Source organism: Hyperoodon ampullatus (assembly GCF_949752795.1).
Source record: "Hyperoodon ampullatus genome assembly, chromosome: 18".
Classification (NCBI taxonomy): Eukaryota; Metazoa; Chordata; class Mammalia; order Artiodactyla; family Ziphiidae; genus Hyperoodon; species Hyperoodon ampullatus.
Genome location: NC_136931.1, coordinates 36,380,658 through 36,405,742, shown reverse-complemented (window position 1 = coordinate 36,405,742; position 25,085 = coordinate 36,380,658). Strand labels below are relative to the sequence as shown.

The 25,085-nt window shown below is 48.4% G+C and overlaps 1 protein-coding gene across 1 annotated transcript in view; it reads right to left on the bottom strand.

Annotated features, from left to right (window-relative positions):
• Positions 1-6,880: 6,880 nt before the first annotated feature.
• Positions 6,881-25,085, bottom strand: part of ABCC11 (ATP binding cassette subfamily C member 11) — a gene marked incomplete at both ends in the record, with an annotated part of 50,198 nt that continues 31,993 nt past the window's right edge. Inside the window, 14 exon segments of the mRNA XM_079724060.1 lie at positions 6,881-6,994; positions 7,122-7,286; positions 8,920-8,964; positions 8,968-9,033; positions 9,606-9,684; positions 13,238-13,397; positions 14,858-15,031; positions 15,034-15,055; positions 16,285-16,374; positions 20,593-20,627; positions 20,630-20,747; positions 20,749-20,779; positions 22,009-22,143; positions 22,268-22,494. Coding sequence (XP_079580186.1) covers positions 6,881-6,994; positions 7,122-7,286; positions 8,920-8,964; positions 8,968-9,033; positions 9,606-9,684; positions 13,238-13,397; positions 14,858-15,031; positions 15,034-15,055; positions 16,285-16,374; positions 20,593-20,627; positions 20,630-20,747; positions 20,749-20,779; positions 22,009-22,143; positions 22,268-22,494 — 1,461 coding nt within the window.

Sequence of the window (25,085 nt, the reverse complement as noted above, 5' to 3'; positions counted from 1 at the left end):
CAGAGACAGACAGACAGAGAGACCTGGCTCGAATACCCCAGGAAGCACACAGAGCTCAGCAAGTGGAGTTGCACAGAATCAACAGCACAGAGCAGTTAAGAATAGGAATGCTGGAATCAGATCTGAGCTCAAAGTCTCTAAATTTCCATTTCTCCAGCTACAAAATGAGAACACTAACTTCCAAACATTGTAAATTAATTGGGGATTAGATAACGTACGTGCTTAACACAGCATCTTAAACATGGCAAACACTCAATAAACAGTAGCTATTATTTGTGAATAATAATTTTTTAATTAGCAGGCTCTTACAGGAAATAAGAATTCCACCTCCTGGGCTGCTGTTGGAAGGAACAAAATATCTGTTAAAGGAAGGGGTTTGGGGTTCTCATTTTTGTTTTTTTGCCTGTGAACTATGGAGAGAGATACAGGGGGAAGAGCAAACAAAGTTGATGTCAAATGATTTTGGAAACTAATTTGGAATTTGAATAGGCTTTTAAAACAGGAAGTTGAAGAAACATAAATGAGTGAACCAGAAATGCATGCATATAGCAATTAGAGAGCAAACCTCTAGGAAAGCGCAAAACAGGTTCTTGGACAGAAAACCTGTCTTCTGGCTCAGCTCTACCACTCAGAGCTTAAAGATCTGAGCACATCTTTAGAGAGATGAGCCTGAGAATACCAAGTTGCCCCACATGTAGAAAAGATGACCCTCCATTCTCAAGACCAGGAAAACTCTGCTTATCGTGAACAGCCACATTTTTTTTCTTTAAATGGTTGGGTCATGAAAATCTGGTAACACATCTTACTTCCTTCTTCGTGCTAACTGTTAAAGAATTAAAAGTGAAAACTCTTAGCCCTCTCTAGCAATGGTGCACAATCTTATGGTGTGCATTTTGTGTGAACTGATATTTGTGGACGTGCTCTGTAAGCTCTAAATCATGAATCAGGCAAAAGCCCAGAACCATGAAGTATGTTGATGGGTGTAGGGAGAAGGGGTGGGGAACATCCCAGTGAATGCTGAGGGAGACTGGGACTATCCTATTGGAAGAGAAGCTTCTGGATCAGTCAGTTGTTGCTAGAGCACAGCACAGATGGCCAAGCATCCAGGACCCAAGGACTGGCCAGGGAACATTGTTATTAAGTCAGAAAATTATACTCCTCTTTGCTGTAAGGAGAAATGGTTTTGCCCTGGTACTGCTCAGAGCTGCTGCAATGATGGCAGGAACTGGAGAAGGGTCAGCTAGGCGGCAGCACTAGAGTTTGTGTGAATGGGTCACCCGCTGCTCTGAGCAGACTGTGCCCAACCATGGTATTGGGTGAGACCCTTCTCCCCAGCCCTTGCTGCTCTCCTGTCCCTTCTCTTCCTCCCTATTTTAGATTCGAGTCCCAAGCCAGCCTGCTAAAAGCCAATGGTATAGTTGTGGGCAAGAAACCTTCTCTGTCTTGGACTCAGTTTCCCTCTGTAAAATCAAGCATGGAACTAGATGAGGGTTCTTAACCCTTTTTGTGCGGTGGATCTCTTTGGCATTCTAGTGCCCTCAGGATAGTGTTTCTAATGTATAAAATAAAGTACATAGGGGTGCAGTGAAAAGCAATTATACTGAAACATGGTCATCAAACTACGTGTAAAAAGTCAAAATCAGATAGTGTCATATATATGCTTCTATACTGATGCATTAAATAACAAGATCTAGCAGTAGGTCGAATAACTACTGTAATTTCAAAGCAGTGATGCATACGAATGATATGTTGAGGCATCTGAAACAATGGAAATGAGATTTGAGAATACTGGTGATTTCTGTTGAGGACGAAGTCACAGGTAGTGCTGATACTATTATAGTTTGTTGCCTCCTTCATAATCAATGGAAATTTCTGTTAGTAAAATTTCAGTTATTAAAAATAAAGACATCATTTATTTCCCATCCAAATTCATGGCTCCCCTGGATCTAGCTAAGGAGTCCATGGACCACAGGCTAAGAACATCTGAATTGACAATCTCTGAAGTTGCTTCTGACTCTGAAATAGTTGGATTCCACAGAGTTGGATAGAATAGGACATTTAAGATAATGGGGGTGAAATGTTACTATCTTAACAGCTGGCACCTATTGTAGGGTGGAAACTGATTTTTGTTTAGAGGACTGCCTTGACCTGTCTCTTGAGGTAAGCTATGAAACGCTGGTGACTTGCTTGGGAGGAAAAGCCATCAACAGCAAGAGCTAAACTGATCTGTGTAGCACATGCCAGGGATTGGGAGGTGGAAGCAGAAAGAACTCAGAGGGTGCTGGTGAGCAGCGTGGAGGAGACTGGGATTGAAACTCCCCTTTGGCCCAGGCTTCATTGAAGTCATCTACACGTACAAAGGAAATAAGGGAAAGTGCTGAGTCAATGTGATGTAGAAAAGAAGAGTCTGTATGGCCCAGTGAGTTGCTCCAGAGGTCTGAACCAAAAAAGGTCATAAAAATAAAAGTGTCCTGGAAATGCACAGAAACTCTGGGGAACACATTAGAATGAGGGTTTGAACCTTTGCAGTCTAGAGCATATGGGACAGGGTGATCTTGCTGAACCCCGGGTTCTAAGAGTGTGGTGCTGGGTCCCGCATCAGCAACATCTGGGTACTTGTTAGAAAGGCAAATTGTCAAGGCCCACCCCAGACCTCCTGAATCAGAAAGTATGCGGGGGTGGGGGGGGCTTCCCTGGTGGCGCAGTGGTTGAGAGTCCGCCTGCCGATGCGGGGGACACGGGTTCGTGCCCCGGTCCGGGAAGATCCCACGTGCCGCGGAGCGGTTGGGCCCGTGAGCCATGGCCGCTGAGCCTGCGCGTCCAGAGCCTGTGCTGCACAACGGGAGAGGCCACAACAGTGAGAGGCCCGCGTACCGCCAAAAAAAAAAAAAAAAAAAAAAAAAAAAAAAGAAAGTATGTGTGGATAGGGGACCTGGCAAGCTGTGTTTAGCCCTGCAGGCAATTCTGATGCTCATTCAAGTTTAAGAACCCCTGCCATTGGCATTATTACGTTCACCATTGCATCCCAGAGTCATATACCCCCTAGAAGTTATCTAGTCCGATTTCCCACGCATAAAGAATCCCTGCCGGCACTCAGTCTTGTGGAAACCGTCTCCGAGCCTGGGGATATCAACAGTGCCCCTCACTCTACACAGGGGAGAGCTGTCCGAATCAGAAAAGGCTTCCGACCAGGGGGAGCTCCCTAGCCAGACATTTCTGATGAAAGAATGTTCATGCCCCTTGGCCTGGGGCTGCCCTCTGGAGCTGCTTCTAGAAGAAGCCCTGCAGGAAAGTGAAGACTGCCTCTTCCTTCCTGGTCCCTCTCACACCATGGCTCAGGACCCCTAGGGGTCATCCTTTGAAGAGCCTCCATTTAATAGTGTTTCTCTTAAAACAGTGTCCAGAGCTGGAGACAGAGGGCAGGCCAGGGCCAGGGCCAGCAGGACGACCGTCTCCTTTGATCTATACGTCTGCCTGCTGTCACTGCAATGCATCACATAGCTTGTGTTGAAGTCTGCCCACAGTACTCAACCAGGAGGGGGGCTAGGCCCTGAGGACAGATGGAGCCTTTAGAACCCCTGGACACTAAAAATACTCCCCCAGCCCCACAGGGATGTAATTGACAATACAAATAATAGCAAACCATTAAGTAAATATACGGAAGTAGAGTTACAGTCTCTCATTACAATTATTTTTATGTTATTTTTGAAATATCAAATATCAATTTTTTAAAATTTTATTATAACATAGTTCAGATGCCCAAAAATATATAAAGAATTAAAGAAAACAAATTCATATAGTCATCACTCAACTTAAGGAATAAAATATTTCCAATACTGTTGAAAAAACCCGATATACGATTTTTCAAATAATTCTACTTTATTGCTGCTTGGAGCCAATGGTTCTCAAGTTTTGCTGCACACTAGATCCACTTACAGCTTTAAAAATCCCAATGGTCGGGCTTCCCTGGTGGCGCAATAGTTGAGAGTCCGCCTGCCGATGCAGGGGATGCGGGTTCGTGCCCCGGTCCGGGAAGATCCCACGTGCCGTGGAGCGGCTGGGCCCGTGAGCCATGGACGCTGAGCCTGCGCGTCAGGAGCCTGTGCTCTGCAAGGGGAGAGGCCACAACAGTGAGAGGCCCGCGTCTCGAAAAAAAAAAAAAAAAAATCCCAATGGTCTCTACCCCAAACCAACGAAATCAAAGCACCTAGGAGTGGACATCAATCAGGGTGTTTTAAACACTATGGGAGACTCCAGCGTGCAGCCAAGACTGAGAACTCCCTCCTCCCACCCCGCGGGGGAAGGTGGGATGAGGCCCTGAAGCCCGAGTGGAAATGGGCTCTAGTTCTTGTCCTCTAAGGCAGCGGTCCCCAACCTTTTTGGCACCAGGCACCAGTTTCGTGGAAGACAATTTTTCCCTGGACGGGGGAGGTGGGGTGCGGGGGGCAGGGAGACGGTTCAGGCGTTAATGCCAGCGATGGGGAGCGGCAGGTGAAGCTTCTTGCTGGTCCCCCTGCTCACCTCCTGCCGTGTGGCCCGGTGCCTTACAGGCCATGGACCAGTACCGGTCCCTGGACCCGGGGGTTGGGGACCCCCTCCTCTAAGGGATTCTCAGTGGATCTACTGGGGTGGCCAAAAAGTTCGTTCGGTCGTTCCATCACACCTTACTGAAAAACGCCAACTCACTTACTGAAAACCCCAGACGAACTTTCTGGCCAGCCCAATAGAGCTGGAGCCGGCAGGCCATCCCCACATTTTTGGGAAGAGCCTGCCATCTGCTGGCCCACTGAAGGAAAACAGGCAGCTAACTTAGGCCTGAGGAAAGACACGGGGGTCAAGTATGGAGCCCTGAGCGTGCAGAGCGCTTTCTCACACAGGACACAGGCATCTGCCCCTAAGGCAGCTCTGGGAGGGGGCAGGGCAGGGAGTGTAGAGTGACCTTCAACTTGCCGATGAGCGGCTCTGCAAGCCTGCAGAGGTGAGCCAGGCTGGGAGCAGGAGGGGCCCCTCTTCATGGCCCAAGAAGGAAAATGCAAGGACAAAGGCGGAGGGGATCCACCAAACAAAAGGATTCTTAAGAGAGAGAAGACATTTCGCCGGGAAACACCCTAGGAAGAGAAGCGGGTGCTGCCTAAGAACCAGGAAGGGCACCGAGGTGATGCACACGTGTCCCTAGCTCCAGGTCCAGTGATTGCATCAGGGGTTTGTTTGCTGTTCTCTCTGCCTGGGACAGTCCTCCTCGCCCTAATCCCCTTCATCTGGGCAAATGTTTGTTCATTTTTCAGGTCTCAGTAAACCACAACCTCGCTTCCACCAGGAAGCCTGCTCTGACTGCCACCATCTCCTGCGCCCTGTCCTTGCCTCCTGTCACTTGGTTCTGGAACCTCCTGTTTACTTGTTTACTACTTACTCTCTGGAGGGCAAATTATATGAGGGCAGGAACCTCATGGCGTTACATCCCCAGCACCCACCCCAGTGCAACAGAAATACTTGTTTATGGAATTGATTTTTCTTATGGCAAAATCGGACACTAATCTGAAGACAAAAGGGAAGTACTTTGAACCATACTCCCCCTGAACAATGAGGCCTCTCTAGAAGTAAATTGAAAATAATTACCTTTTCTATTTATATATATCTAGAACCACTTGGGGGTAGGGGGACGACAAATAATCTTATTTCCAGTTGGCATGTGTTATAAATTAACTCTTTATTTCACCCATCTATGCTCCAATTAGTAAACAAACATATGGTAGACAGCTACTGTTTTGGGCCTGCCCAGCATCCATTTCCATTCTTCCTTACCGTAGTAAGAACACCCCAATTTTATTTTGGGGAAACAACCTCCTCCATTCTCTATGTGATTCATTCAGGGCAGCTGACTCCATCCCCAGGCCCAGGTGTGAGCGTGTGACTCGGGCCTGGCCCATCACTGTATTCCAGCAGCCTAGCACGTGACTCGTTCAGGGATTAGTACATGACCCAAGTTGGCCCAGTGACATTTAGCCCAGGAGGTTTGCTGGAATCCCTGGAGAAAGAAGATCGCGAGTACTGAGCTGGTGGTATGTGAGCCTAGACCTGCTGGCAGCCATACTGCCACCATGAGGAGAGAAGCCCAGAGAGTGAAGCCAAGCAAAGAAAAGTAGAGCTGAGAGAAGAAAGGCAGACATCATTTTGATACTGGCACTCAACCCAGAACTTTTTCTGGAACTTTCCATTATATGAGCTAATAAAGTCCCTTTTACCAGAAAGCTTACGAGCGTTTCTGTTCCCTGTAGCTGAATGAGTACCAGCTAACAGAGAAAGCAGAACTGAGAATGTGACTTTTTCTTTCATTTTTTTACAACGTCAGTATATCATGTGCAAAACTTTTAACACTGATCAGGAAACTATTATTAATAAGCTTTACCATTTTTATGACATTCCTCAATGTATCACTTAAAAAGAGACACATGGGGGCTTCCCTGGTGGCGCTGTGGTTGAGAGTCCGCCTGCCGATGCAGGGGACACGGGTTCGTGCCCCAGTCCGGGAAGATCCCACATGCCGCGGAGCAGCTGGGCCCGTGAGCCATGGTCGCTGAGCCTGAGCATCTGGAGCCTGTGCTCCGCAACGGAGAGGCCACAGCAGTGAGAGGCCCGCGTACCGCAAAAAAAAAAAAAAGAGGCACATGGTCATTTGACCCCACGGTCTTCAGTGGTGCAGGGGTTCTCAGGTACCCTATTCTAGGCTTTGCTCCCTCAGTGTCCGTTTCCCTCCCATCCCCAGCACCCCAAGCATGTTCCAGCCCTGCTTTCCAGAGAAGCAGCTGTCTCTGCCAAGGAGGTCGCAGGCTGAGCCTCCCAGGCGGCTCCCGTGCACCGTGATGGGTTCGGCTACCCGCCTTCACTGCGGTCTCCCTTCTCCTGAGCTCAGCGAGGAACTGGCTGTTGCCAGCAGGGCTGCGAACATGGACCCGGGCTTCTTCTGCAGGACCTCAGGCCTGTAAAACTCCACCACCTGGGAGGAAGAGAGAGGAGGGGAGGGGGCGGGGGCACAGCTGAGCTCAGTCCTGAGGGACCTGAAGGCCTCTTGTGGCACTGGCCTGTGTGCCATCCTCCCAGTGGCCCCAGGGGTGTCCCCTCACCTTCCCATTGCTCATGACCAGGATGCGGTCACAGTTGAGGATGGTGGTGACGCGGTGTGTGATGATCAGCACTGTGCAGCCCCAGATGCCTTCACGGGCTGTGCGCTGGATCAGGGTGTCCGTCTCCAAGTCAGTGGAGGCCGTGGGCTCATCAGTAAGGATGATGTGATGGATACGAAACAGGGGTGAAGGCAGCCTCCTCTGGCCGAGACCTGGGTCTAGTCCTGGGTCTACCACTAGTTCACCAAGTACCTTAGCTGGAAAATGAGATCTTTGGACTAGGTTCAAAACCTACTTTGAGGGCTTCCCTGGTGGCGCAGTGGTTGAGAGTCCACCTGCCAATGCAGGGGACGCAGGTTCGTGACCCGGTCCAGGATCCCACATGCCGTGGAGCGGCTGGGCCCATGAGCCATGGCCGCTGAGCCTGCATGTCCGGAGCCTGTGCTCCACAATGGGAGAGGCCACAACAGTGAGAGGCCCGCGTACCTCAAAACAAAACAAAACAAACAAACAAAAAAACCACTTTGAGTTCTAAGTTATCCATCACATTATGAAGAGAATGTTGTCTCAACCAAGATCTATTTTTTAGTGACCAGAAAATTAAGTTCTTAAAAATGAAAATGTGCCAGTGGCAACTTCTTGTTTTATGAACCACCTTCCTATTTGTCTGAATTAACGTAGAGCAATGTTCCCCAAAGTGGGGGGCGGCCAGGCACACACCGTGGGTGGCACAAGAAATGGTGTCGCCAGTATACGGATAAAGGTACTTTTTACTTTAACGTTTTTATATTTCTTTCGTTAACAATATGCATTAGAAAAATCTAACTGGCACAGAAAGTGTGATTTTACAAATGCTCCTGTATGAGATGAGGCCGTTTTTTAAAAGAAGTCATCACGAGTAAATCATAGGGTAGGTGGTATGCAGATATGACAAAAGTCATTAAGTGATGACTCAAATTTGGGAAACTATATAGAGAAAGCAGCTTTCAAGCCAAGTGGCTAAGTAACTGTGAAATACGGAACCGAGAGGTTAAGAAAGTGCTACATACATACCGCAAGTCCTGTCACCCCTCTCTCTCAGCAAGAGGGGGCAAGTCCTCCCTCCTCTGAAACTTTCTCCCTGCTTTTGGCCCTGTTGAGCTTTGCCTGCTCTTCCCCACAGCTTTGAGGGTCCGCAACAACATTTTTTGCATTGCTCATTAATTGACCATGTTGCGTGTTGCATGTGCATGTGTATACGTGTGCAAGTATGTACATACGTGTGAGTGTGAAGGTGTGTGTATGTATGTGTGTGTGTATCACCCCACTTGTCAGGGAAAGTTGGCTCCTAACTAGCCCCTGTAGTACCTGAAATTACAGGTGAAATATTTGGGAAACCTCAAGAAACAGTGTCAGATGAAACTTTAAATATATATATCATTTTGCCCCAGAACAGCTGTCATCTGATTCTCAATTCTAATAAAGACGAGGGAGTATCCTGCATCCAAGTTTTAAAGGAAAGTACAGTGGGCAGTTTTGAGTGAATACGTTTCTAGCCTTGTGGCTTTGTGTAGGAGAAGTGCGTTGGGGCTTGGCTGTGGCAGTCGGGATGCCAGGATCCAGAGGCCCAGGTGGAGAAGCACCCCCCTCCCCAGGAAGGTGCCCATGGAATGGCAGAAAGTGACACAGCAAACCCTTCTCAGGTTTGTGGACAGAACCCAGCATAGCACCCAGAGTCCCATGTGCCCGAGGGAGAAAGAGCCAGTGTGTTTCTCACTCCAGACATCCCCTGGACCCCTCACGCCTTGCCAGCTCTCACCTCAGAGCTGCGGAGGAGGGCCTGAGTGATGCAGAGCAGCTGCCGCTACCCCACCGAGAATTTCAAGCCATTTTCCACAACTTCTGCTTGCAGGCCTTGCGACAACTTTGAGATCTGTGATATTGGGGAAGATGCCCATGCACCACTGTGGGGTGAGCCCTAACCAATCCCCTCGTACCTCTCCTGTCACATTCTGACACTCCCCCAAACCCCCGTCTGTCTGTCTCTACACTCCAGCCACTGGCCTTTCTCTTCCTCTACTGTGCCTGTCTCCCTCCCCTCTCAGGGTCTTTGCATCTGCTAGTTCCTGTGCCTGGAATGTTCCCTCAAAGATTGGTGCCCAGCTGCCCCCTCAGTATTTGGTCTCAGTTAAATGTGCATCTTTACAGAGGCCCTGCCTGGCCACTCACTGCAGTCTGCAGATCTCAGCACTACCTACACAGCACTTGCCTCTGTCTGAGGGCGTCTCTCCTGAATGTAAGCATTGGGAGGGCAAAGCCGTACCCACCTTGCCCTTGCTACGTCCTCTGAGCTGGAACATACCTGGCTTACTGCTGGTGTCATCAGCGTTTATGCTTTATCTAGGGAACCATCTCATCCCGTGAGATGATTTAATCCATGCAGAATGAGCGGAGCCCAGAGGACCATCAGGCTAAGACCAAGAATTCAGCCTTGCAGCTACTCACCCTCTTGCTCAAGGATGTCCTCCCCAAGGCATCCCAGATCTGCTCATCTGTGCGGTGGTCAAAAGGGTCCAGGTTGAACCTGCCTCAGGAGAGGAAGAGAAGTGTTCAAGAAGCACCCTTGACCATTGAGCGGTCTGCCCCCGCCCCCCACAGCAAGTGACCAAGGATGGTTAGAGCTGGATTACTGGATCCAGAGAAGCACATTGAACTCCCAAAAATGGTCTTTCTTGTGCCTTCCCAGTACCCCTTCCTTCTTCAGGCAGCAGCCCCCAAGTCTTGCTTGGGGGCCACCTCTTCCCCAGCCATCAAGCCCATGTGGTCCAGGTGGAGCTTCATCACCAGCACCAGGGTGGAGCAAGGACTCAGGTAAAAGCAAACAAGCACGCGGTACTCCCTGTCCACAGTGATTGGCTAGGGGTGGGAAGGGAACCAATCAGAGTGTATCTCAGGATTTTGACAACAATCACCAGGAAGGGGGCTTGTTCTTTCTCACTAACTGAACAAGAGAGGCTGCAACCATCTCGTCTTGGGAGTGGGACACGTGGTGCCCCCCAGGGCCCTCATTGGAGCCTGAGAATGAAGCCAAGGCAGAGTGAGTGGGACACTGAGCCCTTGAATCAGCCTTGGCCTTCCCAGTATTGTGAGCCAAAAGAGGTCCTTTTAGCTTAAGCCACCTTGTGTATGTGTATGTGTATGTGTGTGTGTGTGTGTGTGTGTGTGTGTTAGCATATACATAACATAATACTTATCATTTTAACCATTTGTAAGTGTACAATTCAGTGGTGTTCAGTACATTCACAATGTCGTGTAACAATCCACTAAAACTCATCATCACCAATAAAAACTCTGCCCATTAAACAATCTCCTTCTTCCCCGCTCCCTCAGCCCCTGGTCTCCTCTTTTCTACTTTCTGTTTCTATGAATTTGCCTATTCCTGTTACCTCATTTAAATGGAAATATACAATATTTGTCCTTCTATGTCCGGCTTATTTCACTTAGCATAATGTTTTCAGGGTCTATCCATGTTGTAGCATATATGAAATTTTCATTCTGTTTATGACTGAATGATATTCCATTGTGTGTACATATCACATTTATTTATCCATTCATTTGCTGATGGACATTTGAGTTGTTTCTACCTTTTGGCTATTGTGAATAATGCCATAAACACCGGTATACGAATATCCGTTCAAGCCCTGCGTTCAACCCTGTTAGGTATATACCTAGAACCAGAATTGGTAGATCATATGATAATTCTATATTTAACTTTTTGAAGAACTGCCAAATTGTTTTCCACAGTGCCCGTGCCATTTTACACTCCCACCAATAGTTCATGAGGGTTCCAATTTCTCAACATTCACACCAACACTTGTTATGTTCCTTTTTCTTTTTTCTTTTCTTATTATAGCCATTCTAGTAAGTATAAGGTCATTTTTTCCATCTCTTGCAGTGAAAGAATCCTAACTGATCATCCAGGCGACTGACATCAGATTGGGATTTAACTGGACTTTATACCTATTAAGGTTTGCTCTGGCATTTGGCATAGGAAACATCATAAACCCTTCCCTGTTACGCAACCACTGAGTCCCGATTGAAACCCGTTCTTAACCTCTGCTTTATCTTTCCCCAGTTCTGGCAGCCACATACACTTTGCATGTAGAGCTAGATTGCATTAAAGAAGCAGAAGGAAAAATGCCCTATTTGCATGATAGTTGATAGTTTCCAAAGCATTTTCATAGATGGGCTCATTGACGTCCTCTTCCCCATGAGATGGATATACCCCTTGTATTGATGAGAAAATTATGGCTTATCAGTGTTAAGTGGCTTGTTCAAGGTCACACCACAAGGCAGTCTGAGAGACAGGCTGGGATCAAAGATACTCAGAGATAAATGGAACCTTAAAAGGCAGAGAACCCAGGTCTCCTGTACTCCAGTCCACTCTTCCTGATGCAAAGGGGGGGACAATCGCTGGTTAAGGGGTTGGACTACCTGTGGTTATATCTCATCTTTACCATTTATGTGTGTGTCTCCTTCACTTTTCCTCTTTAAGTTCAGTTTCTTCCCTTATAAACAGCGGTTAATAACAGTGCCTACTTCATAGGATTGCTGTGACAGTTAAATGACACAGAATATTAAAGCATGGGGCTGGCACATATAGATGCTCAATAAATGTTAATTCATACTTTTACTTCTCCTATACCTTGGCACCATAGATTTGGCCAAGTTCTACCTTAACACAGAAATCTATCATTAAATGTTACCTCACTCCTCTAAAACAAGACAATCATTACAAAATTCTCTGTCTGTGCACATATTATGCACTCTCCCTGGAAAGACTTTCTCCTCTTTTTCTGCCAGGCAAGCTCCTACTTATCCTTCAGAACCCTACTCAAATGCCCATCCCCCTCCTCTAAGAAGACTTTCTGGATTCCCCCAGGCAGAGTTATTTGTCCTACTTGTGGGCTCCCTTAGCACTTAGTTCATATCTCTGATCTAGAAATTACCTCCTTGTATTATAATTTGACGGGTCTTACATCTCTACAACGTCCTCACCCCCAACTATACTGCGAACTTCTGGGGGGAGCATGGGAAGTAATCATTCATCAAAGTGTCCCCAGTCCCTACCACAATATCTGGACCTGGCAGAGGCTCAAAAAAGGCAAATTAAGTGGGTGAAAGGATGAAGGAATCAATGAACAACGAGAAAATAAATAAATGGATGATCAGAGCTCTGGGGTAAGTTATCCTCTTGCCTCTAAGAATGCCGCTTAACTATCCCTGGAACATGTGGGTACAGCTTCATTTTTGTGTGTGTGTGTGTGGTATGCAGGCCTCTCACTGTTGTGGCCTCTCCCGTTGCGGAGCACAGGCTCCAGGCACGCAGACTCAGCGGCCATGGCTCACGGGCCTAGCCGCTCCGCAGCATGTGGGATCTTCCCGGACCGGGGCACAAACCCGTGTCCCCTGCATCGGCAGGCGGACTCTCAACCACTGCGCCACCAGGGAAGCCCCTCAGCTTCATTTTTAATGCCTCATTCTTCCTCAGTCTGCATGCCTTGGGTTGGAGCAAGTTAACGAGCACCAAGCAGCAGCACTAATCTGGATGAAGCTTATTCCCTGAGTTGACTTCCAAGGAAATAGAAAGTATGGAGGGGAGGCTAAGAGACCCGGTTCTGCCTGCTTCACTGACAGGACTGCCTGGATTGCAAAGTGCATCCTAACATCCAGCCTGAATGCCCCGGTCGGCCTTGCCCGGTGGGTGAGAGAAGAGAATAAACCACACCCATACGTAGACGGATGTGGTGAGCCACAGGGCAGATGCTACTAGTGACCTGAAATCTGACCAATCCCATCAGATTTTTTAAAAATAAAAAATGCCTGGCTTTTGTTTAGGACATCATGGTTTACAAAGTGCTCTTGTGTATATCTGGGCTTCATTCAATCCTCAGGAACATCTCAGAGAGGGGGATCAGGTGGGCAGGAGAGGCCCTGTGTGCCAAGGAGAGACCGGAGGCCCAGAAATTGAGGCTCTGGCCACCGCTGACCAGAGGCAGCCCAGCCCCGGAGATCCGTCCTGCAACTCCTGCTGGGAGCCTGTCCTCTGCACAGGCTGGCCTCGGCCCAGCACTCACCTGATGGTCCCTGACAGCAGGACAGGATCTTGAGGGATAACCGAGAACTTGGACAGCAGGTGCTCCAGGCCGAGGCTGCAGATGTCCACGCCATCGATGAGGATGCGGCCCGCGGCTGGTTCCACCAGGCGGAAGAGAGCCACCCCCAGGGAGGACTTCCCTGTGGGGCAAGAACAAGTGGGGCTCCGTCTCCTGAGTCTGCAGGAGGGGTAGCACAGGTCTGACCTGGCATCCAGCCCTGACCCACCCCCTCTGTGGCCTGTTCCTTGTCATCATGAGCATTGAGAGGGCAGAAGAGGCCCGGAGTCTCCGCTCCAAGGGGTGCCCGAAACCACGAGCAGCTTGTTACTGCCTCAACCAGAAGGCACAAATGGAGCCCCTGGATAAATCCAGCCCACACATATGTTTTGTTTCACACACACAACGTTATTGTTGTTTTTCAAATTCTTTGCCAGCATTTTAAAAAAATCCAAAGACCCAGTATACAAAAATTCGAACTGCATACTTCTCTTGAAAGTCAGTAGAACCGGCAACACTGGTCCCATATCTCCCTGGGCAATAGGCAGCTGGAGCCAAGTGTAGCTGCTTCCTTGAGAGAGAACAGCCTTCAAGTTCAGTGCGCTGCCCTCCCACCCTCCTTTCATCACACCCCAGGCCCATTTCATGCATCTATGTTACTTGCTGGGCCCTAAAAGCATTTGAGTTTTCAACCTCTGCTCTCAAAGATAAGGTCAGTGTGAGGAGCAGCCATGTGTCTTGTTCACCTTTGTGCTTCCACAGCTGGCATATAGTAGGTGCTCAGTAAATACCTACTGGATGAATACAGTCAATTGGACCATCTCTACTGAGAGCTTCTCTATGTGAGACCCAGTCCTCTCAGCCCAACTGTGGGCAAGAAGTATAAAGGGAAGAACACACGAAAGAATATAGCTGGGAACTCTTCACCTTGCAGTAGTGCAAGGCCTGCAGGGGCCTGAGGAGGCAGAGACCCACAAGGCTCCAGTCATCCTGGGGGGCTACCTGGAGAGGCAGCCCCGGGAGCACAAGGCTGGGGTCTAAGCGCTGTTTTTGAACAATGAAAAAAGTGGGAGGGGATGACCCTAGGGTCAGATCTCCCAAAAGTGATAGGAGAGGAAGAGAGGAAAGAAGTCAACCAGGAGAAGGGAAGTGGGGAGAGACAGGTGGCGAAGGAGGAGGCTGACTAGAGAGGTCTAGAGCGGGAGGGGAGGAGGAAAGGAGGAGCCGGAGCCCTGCACGCCCCCTGCTGGAAGCGCTCGTTCCTGCACCCTGTTCACCCTTCCTGTCTCCCCGCAGACGTTGGCCTCAGAGCCCAGACCACTGTAGTTCAAGGGCCCACCAACCCCGTTACGTTGTAACACACCCCTCTCCATCCCCACGGCCTTCACCACCAAGTCAGTCACCTCCCTCATTTCCTTATTTCATGACCGTTAACGTCTGTCCCCTCCACTGGAATCCCATGACAGCAGAGAGTTTGGGTTTTGTTCTCCCAGCACAAAGTGAGGGCCCAATAAATATCTTTGGGGTCACTGAGTAAGCACACATCTGAAAACAGGTCTGACACCCAAAGGCCAACAATGAAAACGGGGGTACCCCGGGCACTCAGCTCAACAGAGCCCATCGTTCCCATGATGCCCACCACTTCCTGGCCATGAATCGTCAGGTTGAGGCTGTAGAGGACAGTAGGCGTGTTGTCTCTGTATTTCATCTGATAATCCCGGAATGTGATTTCCCCATGCTGCGGCCACCCGTGGAGACAGTTTGTGCCCTCTATGGTAAAGGAGCTTCAGAGACACACATCTCATTTTTAAAGAAAGAAAAAGAAATCAGTAGTTATCCTCCATCTCTGCCCATCCCCTGCTGACCCACTGGTCTCTAGCTGTTGGGTGTGTGACGCACCCCAGCCTGCCCTGAACCAGGGTCAAGCCACCACCATGTGATCAGAGGACACCCCAAGAGGACATCCCACCCCCAATCACCTGAAATGCACATGATTTTATCCCTAAAGAGTGAGAAACCATAGAGTTAGTCCCCTTGTTATTAACATAGAAAACTCTCTCTAATTTATTGTATGAGGCTCTAAAGAAACAGAATCCAGAAAAATGATAATAAGGACAGCAGAGCTAACTCACCCCTGTGGGGCATGTTTTATAGCTCAGAGCCCTCATGCAGACTTAATCTCTCTCGATCACTATCCTAGGGGGTAGGCAATTTTGGATGATTTCACAGGTGAGGAAACAGAGGCTCAAACAGGTCACATGACATGCTAACACCACACAGCTGGTGAGTGGACGACCGGGGACTTAAACCCAGGGCTGCCTGACACCAAGCCCACAGCTCTGCATCGAGCATGGTGGGTGTATTGGGAGGAAAGTCTCCTCCTCTGGATGTTGGGGGTAATAATTCAGTCAACCTCATTAAGTTGTTTTGTGATTCCATGAAATAATCTACATATCATTATAGTGAACCTTTACTATGGGCCAGGCACTATGCTAAGTGATTTGCATGTGATGTTATTTAATCTTTGTAATAACCCAATGAAGTAGATACTGTGATTTGTCCCATTTCAGAGATGGGGAGCAGAAAGGCTGAGTAATTCACAAGGGTACACAGCTGACTCACGTGGCAAAGCTTAGACCTGAACCCAGGTGATCTGGCTCCAAAATCTGGGCTCTTAAATGCTAGGACATAAATAGAAGCAATATTAATAACAATTATTATTGTCATCATTAGTATTATTATATTTGTGCAAACCCCTCACTTCTGAAAAGGGCAGATCATTCCCTCTACATCCAAGAATGCCATGAGGGATGTGGTCAAAATGAGCCAATGGGTGTGGAAGAGCTTCTGCGAGATGATATGCACAGTTCCAGGGGAGATGGGGAGGAAGGACCAGGAGCCCAGCTGCCTCCTGGGAAAATCTCAGGGCCCCTGAGGTGTTGCGGCTTGCAGAGGCCACAGAAGCTGAGCCCCAGGCTGGGTGTGAGCCTTCCAGATCTCCCTGCACAAAGCCCAGACCTGTGTCCCACCTTCATGTACTGCAGCATCCTCTCCACAGCTGTAAAGTACGCCTCTGTCTCAGAACTAATCCGGACACAGGCCTGGAAGTTGGACGCCAGCTGGAACGAAGGAGAAGCATCAGGCTAGCAGGCTGTGGGGGTGAGCTCAGGCTCTCTCCACTCCTGAAGACTGGGAGTTGCCATTCCTCCCGAGCAACTCTTCAAACCAAGACAACTTCCCTTATAGGGATGGAGCAGGTACCTCTGGCGCCCCCCTGAGGCTACTCCTAAGTTTCACTGAAGCTGTGGTGGGCAGTTGTAGGCGAGCAACCCTACCAACCCCGTTCCACCTCAGGAACCCTCTGCTTTCCATTCAAAACCTTCATCCACACCACAGGAGCCCACTCAGCCCATGCGCAGCCCAGAAACACGGGTGTTACGGCCCTTGGGAGCAGCCCTCAACTAAAGGGGAAAAGAGCCAGCAGATGAAGGCTCCTGTCTCTCAGCCTTCGGGGGACAATCCTGGGAGTTGAGTGCTGATGACCTAGAGCAGTGACCTCAATGACACAATCTCATGGTACAGTTCCAACTTCCCTGTCTCGTGCTCCTGTTCCCTTGGTCCTCTTTCCAGGGAGCATCTCACAAAAAATCTACCTGAATCTGAGTCCTTGTCTCAGGCTCTGCCTTCAGGGAAACCCAGGTTAAGAGGTGTCTCAGGGATTCTTGGGAATTGGAGGCACTATAGATGAGGAAATGGAGGTCCAAATAGAAGAAATGGTAAACAGAGAATCACCTGGAAGCCGAAGGCAGAGCTGGGATGGGGACCCAGTCTTTATGCTCTGTACCCCCCAGGCCATGCAGAAGGTGCTGGGCAACAACTCCATTATACAGTCAGTCAACAAACTCTCATGGAGGTGCTGGGCCAGGCTCCATGCTTAAAGTGCAACAGACACAGTTCCTGCCCTCGAGGAGTGCCCAGTCAGATGGGGAGATAGGTCAGCAGAGAAGGCAGCATGACAGAGTCAGCCCACAGCACCGTCGTGGCCAGCAGACAGTCAGCAGACAAGGGCCACAGGGAAGGCTTCCTGGAGGAGTTGGCACTGGAGCTACCTTTTTAAGGAGAGGTGGGATTTAGCCAGCTAAACACAGGTGGAGAGAGGCGTTCCTAATAGAGGGACAAAGTCTTGACAGTAGTAAAGTGGCAGCATACATTCAGGACCCTGCAGGCCATTTGACTGCAGCTAAAGCAAAGGGTACGTACGGACCAGGGAGGCCAGGGAGGGAAAGCCTATATAAGTCAGAGAAGGAGTCACTATCCTGAAATGACACTGAGCTGGGAAGGGATATCAGACACAGTTGATTGCCTATCCACAGCTGGTCGCCTCTTCCTTCCTTGCTAACACACCCTCTGTTATGTTCAGGTTTCTACAGCTTGGAATTCCAGGAAGGCTTGGTTACTCCAAACCACTTATGTTAATCCTCTCCTCTTGCCAATGACTGGTTTAGGAGTGAGCCATGACACAGCTCTGGCCAGCAAAGCACAAGGAAGACTCAGATGTGAGCATTCCAGGAAGCTACTCCTTGCTCTTACAAGGGGACACATGGAAAAAGTTATCTACTCTCCAGCCTTCGGCAGTTTCTGGGTGAGGATGTGCTGCTTGGGGCTTCAGCAACCATTTTGTGAACTTGAGCAGACAATCCTGAGGACAAAAATCAGGCGTGGATGCCAGAGCAGAAAGATCAAATGATCATGGGTTCATGCTAGGCCAGTAAATTAGTCAACAGAGAACAGCCTTACCCCAGCCTTCCGGTCACATAGGATAATAAGTTGCCAGATTGTCAAGGCCATTTTGAACTGGTTCTTTGGCTTACTTTGGCTTGCAACCAGAAACATCTCTAATATTTACTAAGAAAACTCTTAGGGCTACAAAGCAACATGGTGTGTGTTACCTGCCTCCCAAAGCCTGAATTTTCTCAAGAGTGCATGCAGAAGTCAAAGTACCAGTTTGACAAGAGGAGAGAGTGCATGTGGGGTCTGAGGCCAGATTTGAGGGCCTGGAACATAGGTCCATGGCTTAGGTTTGGTGCATAAGGAGACAGGGAGTCTCTAGAGGTTCTAACCAAGGCAGTAACATGAGGGAAACCTAGAATTAAAGATCACTCTGGAGAGAGTATAGAAGGTGGATGGGAAGGGGCTCGGGGGTGGGCGAGGCAGGGAGGCTAGGAGGTTGTTACCCAGGTTAGAGATGAGACACTCAAATAGGGCAGCAGATGTTGAGAAGAAAGGATGAATCCAGGGTCATTCTGACATCATCACACCCCCAGGCAGAGCTCCTCCTTGGTGGCCTGTGGTGGGACAACTGGTCGACCTTGAGTGGACACCCGTATGCATGGTGCTCCTGGGAGAGCTAAGCCTCCACCCGCTTCCTGCACCAGCACTGGACAACCTGGGCACAGGGTGCAGCAGGCAGGCTCATCTCTGGCCTTAGTGACTCCACATCCTACAGGACTCCAGTGTAGGGCCTCTCCCCAGAGTTCTGGAAGGCTCAGGGCCAACTCTGCACTGGGGCACGTGTGCATGTATTTGTGCATGGCCGAGTGTGTGCTTATGTATGTGTGTGTCAGAGAGAGGGAGAAAGAGAGAGAGAAGAGTGTGCCCTACCATGGACAAATCTGTCTCTCAGCAGCTGTGGGAATACGGGTGAATTAACTCCAGAAACTCTAGTTTCCTATCTGTAAGCTGGGAGCAATAACAGCAAACCTTTATCCAGCATTTATTCTGGGCCAAGGTTTTTAACATGCATGAACCCTCAAGTTTACATACATTCTTCACAAGTCCATGATTTCAGAACTTTTATTATCTCCCTTTTATAGAAGAGGAATCCCAGGCATAGGGAGGGTAACAGATTTCCCCAAAGTCACACAGCTGATGATGGACAGAGCCTGGTGTGAACCTGCATGTTCCAAACCACACATTCTTAACCACTTGGCCGCATCTCATGGAAGGTGGTGTGAGTTCAATGGAAGAAAGCACAGCAAGTACCCAGCAGGGCACAGGCTCAGTGCGAGCTCCCCGATACCCTGGTTATGTCACAGGGCAGCTGTCTGTGGGCATGAACACTGCACAGCCTCCTGTGTGGCCCATGCGCCCTCAGAAGGGTCTGCACACAGGCATGGGCATGTGGGCACAGCACCGTATGTGTGTGCAAACATGTGTCTGCCACAGGGCTCAACAAGGAGCACAAGGGAGCCCCTCTGCACCCAAAAGGAAGCCTCAGTGTGGGGCACAAGAGACCTAAGCCCAGTTAGAAAGAAAGCATCCAGAGAGGATAGTTAATGAGTACCCCTGGGGGAGGGGACGGCCAGCGTTCCCTGAGTCAGCATCTGGCCTCAAGGATGCCTTCGTGGAGAGCCCTTCCCCAGGACTCTGTGGACATGAACCTTGGCCCCACTGCCTGGCATGGAGGAACTCAGACCATGAGGCCTGCCAACTGCTACACCAGGGTCCCCCTGAGAACCCTTTTTTTTTTTTTTTTTTTTTTTTTTTGCCGTACACGAGCCTCTCACTTTTGCGGCCTCTCCCGTTGCGGAGCACAGGCTCTGGATGCACAGGCTCAGCGGCCATGGCTCATGGGCCTAGCCGCTCCGTGGCATGTAAGATCTTCCCGGACCGGGCACGAAGAACCCATTTTTAAAATTAGATTCTAAGACCCCGCCCGACAAGGACTTGACTCCGAATCCCTGCAGCTATGCTCTGGAGTGTGGCCCTCCGGTCAGCCCCACAGGCCTGGCTGAATCAGCCTGGCAGGCTGGGCCGAGCGCTCGGTTTCAAGCCTATACACTTTGAAGTCTGAGAGGCCTGCTCCAGGGGAGGACTGGGAAACCTACATTTTCCACAGCTCCCTCGCCCAGATACCTCAGAAAAGTTTGACAACTGAATCAGGGTATTAATAGTAAAGTGAAAACACACCAGACAGGAAAGCAAGGAGTCAGAGGTCTTGCCCTGGCTCTGCTTCTAACACTCTGTGCGTTCAGACAACTCCTTCCCCTCTCTGAGCCTCAATTTCCCCATCTACACAATAGGAGGGCTGGACTCTGTTGTCTGTGGGTTCCCCTTCAATCCCAATATTCTGTGATTCTGTTAAACACTTTAAATACAGACGTCTCAGTTCAAAGGTGACAAGGAACCAGAACAAAGCTGCGGATTCAGAAAGCCAAGCACATCGTTCGTAAGATCACAAGCGGCCAAAACCCAAGCTGTGATCAAAGTCCCATGGACCCCTGAGTCTGCCCACAGACCACAGGCCACCACCTGCCATCTGAGAGTCCCTCCCTCACCTGCAGGACAAGGCTGATAGCCATGGCTTTGTAGAATAGGGGGCAGAGGAGACTCCAAAAAACGTGAACAAGGCCACCATCAAGGTCACCATGTTGGTCATGAGCTCCAGCTTCAGTGCCACCCATCGCGTGGAAGACAGAAACATCAGCAGGTAAGTTATTCTGTGCATCCGTCAGCCTTTTAAACCTGAGAAGGAAAGGACAACCTGAAAGCCACATGTGTTTGTCTAACCCAGGGTTTCCCAAGGTGGACACTGGGTGCATCCTCCAGCATCCAGCTCCCCACTCTCATCAAAGAGCCGACAAAGAAAACTGGGGGGATTCCTTCCTACCCCTTTCTCAGCCATGGAGTTCACCTGACCCCAGATTTAGGAGTGGTCTCTGACCGATTAAGGCCTATCAGCAGTTCTCTTCTCCTGGCCTTGATGATTGGTCCAGGGTGGGCAAGTTACCGTAACTGGGCCAATGAGAGTGAATACATGCCCAGATTTGTGAGTGAGTGAAGGCGAGTGATCCCTTCCTTGTACGTATCCACCTTGTTTACTGCTGTATCCTGGTAGGCTCTCAGTGTTGACTGAATGAATGTGCCACTCCAGGATCCCCTTAGTCCTAGTGTCTGCGCAGTCCTTGGGTCTCTCCAGTGCCACTGGGAGAGCTGGCACCATGGCTCATCCAGTATTTCAGCCAACAGAGCACACACCACCTCACGTGCCCCAATTTTCCCGGGCTTCAAGGCTACCTCAGATGCTGCCTCCTCCCCAAAGTTTTCCCTGATCCCCAGATGTGGGTCGTCGTTTTCTCCTCTGAACCCCCAGGGCATTTTACCTGCTCCTCTCCTATGCTGTCTTATCATATTCAACACTGTATTATTACAAAAACATACATCTGTGTCTCCTGTCTCCCATTAGACAGTAAGCTTCTTGTAGTTCAGCGCAGACCATGTTTGACTGATCTTTACAAGTAGATAAGTTTATGTTACACAATTAAACTCCAGCAACAATGGTAGGATTTGTTTGTTTGTTGCAACAGACATTAGAAGGCAAATCTGTGGGTGTGAATAGTGAAGAAAATTGTGTTATTTAAAGAGCCCTTGTTCTTTACTATTTTATTATATTTAGATACTTGTTTGGAAGCGAAAGAAGAAAGAAAACCAATGCAGTAAGTGTTAACACAGTAACACATCTTACCATTAATTATATTGATATATGTATATAATAGCCACAGATCTTTAAGGTTGACAAGCATTTTTCATATCACTTATATTTTTTATTCTTATAAGCACCATCTTCCAGATGAGGTTCTGGAGGCTCGGAGAAACAAATGGGATAAAACAGAGTTCTCTCTGATTCTTCTGAAGATGATCCTATTTCCAGATGCTCTGTTTCCTGGCTTCCTGTGCCCCGCAGAGGGACTCACTTGCTGATGGAATCTTCAGTTTCTCCACAGACATGGATGGAGCTCAGGCTGTGCAGAGTGGTGAGGATGTGGGAAAATAAAGGGGAACTGTAGTTCTCCAGGCTCTTGAACGCACTGATGGCCCTCTTGAACATTCTGCATCAAGAATGGGAGTGAGTGACCTGGGCCATCTGCCTCTGGGACCCTCGAATTCTAGGTTGGTCCCAGACTCATACCCCAAGTCACAAACCTCATTCACAAGTGAAAAGAACCTACTCACCTAAAATAAACGAGGCAAACAATGAGTGTCACGACTCCCATCAGCCGGACAGAGGGAGACACCACACTGACAATCATCAGGATGGTGGTCACCACCAAAATCAGGAGCAGGGACTGTTCAGCCACAGTGGGCAAGAATTGGTCCAGCTCATGCAAGTCCCCTGCAAAGCAGTTCAGGAGTCGGCCTGTTGGGGTGGTGTCAAAGAAACACATGGGGCACCTGCAAGGACAAAAGCAACCTAGGTCATGAGGCTGGCTGCAGGCCTTGCTTGATGAAGACGTCAGGTACCCTCAGGCTCTGAAGAGGTACAGGATGCAGCCTAAAGGGTATTCAGGGAAGGCAACATAGAGCAGTGGTTAAAAGCAGGGGCTACAGAGTCAATTTGCCTGGACTGCAGGGCTGCCCCACTCTTCCACCTACTACTATGGGACTGTGGGCAAGTTACTTAACCCCTCTGAGTCTTAGTGTCCTCATTTGTAAAATGGGGATGATAACAATGCTTCAGAGTTGTGATGACGATTGCACAACTCTGCAAATATACTAAAATATACAATTTAAAAGGGTATATTATCGGGCTTCCCTGGTGGTACAGTTGTTAATAATCTGCCCGCCAATGCAGGGGACTAGGGTTCGAGCCCTGGTCCGGGAAGATCTCACATGCTGCGGGGCAACTAAGCCCGTGCACCACAACTACTGAGCCTGTGCTCTAAAGCCTGTGAGCCACAACTACTGAGCCTGCGTGCCACAACTACTGAAGCCCACGTGCCTAGAGCCTGTGCTCTGCAACAAGAGAAGACACTGCAACGAGAAGCCCACACACCGCAACAAAGAGTGGCCCCCACTCGCTATGACCAGAGAAAGCCCATGCACAGCAATGAAGACCCAACTCAGCCAAAAATAAAATAAATAAAACAAATTTTTAAAAATAATAAAAGGGTATATTATTGTATATTATATATTATATTATTGTATATTTAAAATATATAAGTTAAAAGGGTAAATTTCATGGTATGTGAATTATATCCTGATAAAACTATTATTTTAAAAAGAAAGGAAAGGGTGGGAGGGAGGGAGACGCAAGAGGGAGGAGATATGGGGATATATGTATATGTATAGCTGATTCACTTTGTTATAAAGCAGAAACTAACACACCACTGTAAAACAATCAGACTCCAATAAAGAAGTTTAAAAAAATAAATAAATAAAAACAAAAAAATAAATAAAAAGGAAGGAAACGATAATACATTAAAAGTCCTCAGAACAATACCTGCCTCCTGGTATTGCTATTAATACTAACTCTTACATTTCTTTTCAACTCTTACTCTTACTTTTTTCACAGTAAAAAAGACGGGACCATTTCACTCAGTATCACCAAAAATTAGTAGCAGCCATTCCACTGCAATTGCATAAGATGGACTCTTGGGTAGATTTTAACCATGACTGCCCCTTCTTGAAGGTGGCAGCCCAACTTGACCTCTAAAAGCAGTGGATGTGAGGTCCTTTGGAGATCAAAGAGCATTTCATATTAGAAAAGTTCTAACAAAACCATCTAGTTCATCCTCCTCATTTTACAGATGAGGAAACTGAAGCCCAGAGAAGGGGGAGCAGCTTAGTGACTTGCTCAAGGTCACCCAAGTAGTTAACGACAAAACCATGACAGGACCAGGCCTCCCAAGGCTTCCCTCACCCCCAGCACAGCCATGCTCTTCACTGGAGGCATTTCTTAAAGGGTCAAGGCACGGACCTGCTGACCACTGACCACTTTTATTTCCCCATGTATTTCTCAAGCCATAACACAAAACAAAGAAATGAATAGAAGTTAATAGTATCTAATAAAGCCAAACCTAAAGGAAGCAATGAAAGGAGAAGGGAGAAAGGAAGAAAATACCTTTTGACTATTAATAAATTATAATTATTTGAGTCACGAAGTGTCCCTTACTTACAGCAGCCCTCATGGCAAACACCTGGATCCTGCTGACCAAGTATAGTTCATTTGCCGTCTAAGGTGGGGAGCAGCAAACTTCAGAGGGGCCGATGGCGAGCTTCCTTGTTTTCTTTTCCTGCCTCTAAATTGTCTTTAATTTTATCTCCAGAATCTTTTGCTAAATACATGAGCTAACTAAAGCAAAAAGAATTGTCACAATCACTGTGACAAATCAAAAACTAAAACAATCACCCTCTCTAGGACGCTGAGCACTCATGGGGAGCGGGGTGCAGGGAGAAGGGCTTGGGAGGGGGACTCAGCTCAGCTGTGGCATGAAAGGAGTCTGTGAGAGCCCATTCTCACGAGGGATTAGAAGAAAATGGTGGGGACACAGGGACAGGGGCTCTGGTTGCCTCCTTAAGTATCAAAATAATCTGGTTCTGTTTTTGTTTTTACAGTTTGTTGAGTTCGCAGTTGAGCCAATTTTTTCAGAGATTTGTCCTTTACTGTGATTATTTAAAACTACAAAGGCAAATTTAAAATCAATAAAGCCATGAAAGGATGAGAAAAAGGAAAATGTTTTAAATATGAAATGTATTTTCTAATGAAAAAAACTTGAACATTTCTTAAAATTAAAATACAGAGTATCTCTTTGAGGTCTGGGCACTAGATATTTCTAGAATCTGGGAATGCGGAGTCAGAAACTTAGAGACCAGCTAGCCGGTGTCACCACCACAGGCCAGGTGGTGAAGAGTGCCAGGCCTTGGGTAAAATTTCCCCTCTCCTGCCTTCTGGCTCCACCAAGCCAGTTGCTTTATCTGAGATGTGGGGAAATGCCCTGGCCTCACCCTCCTAAAATTAAAACACAATTTGCATTCAATCTACAAGGAATGA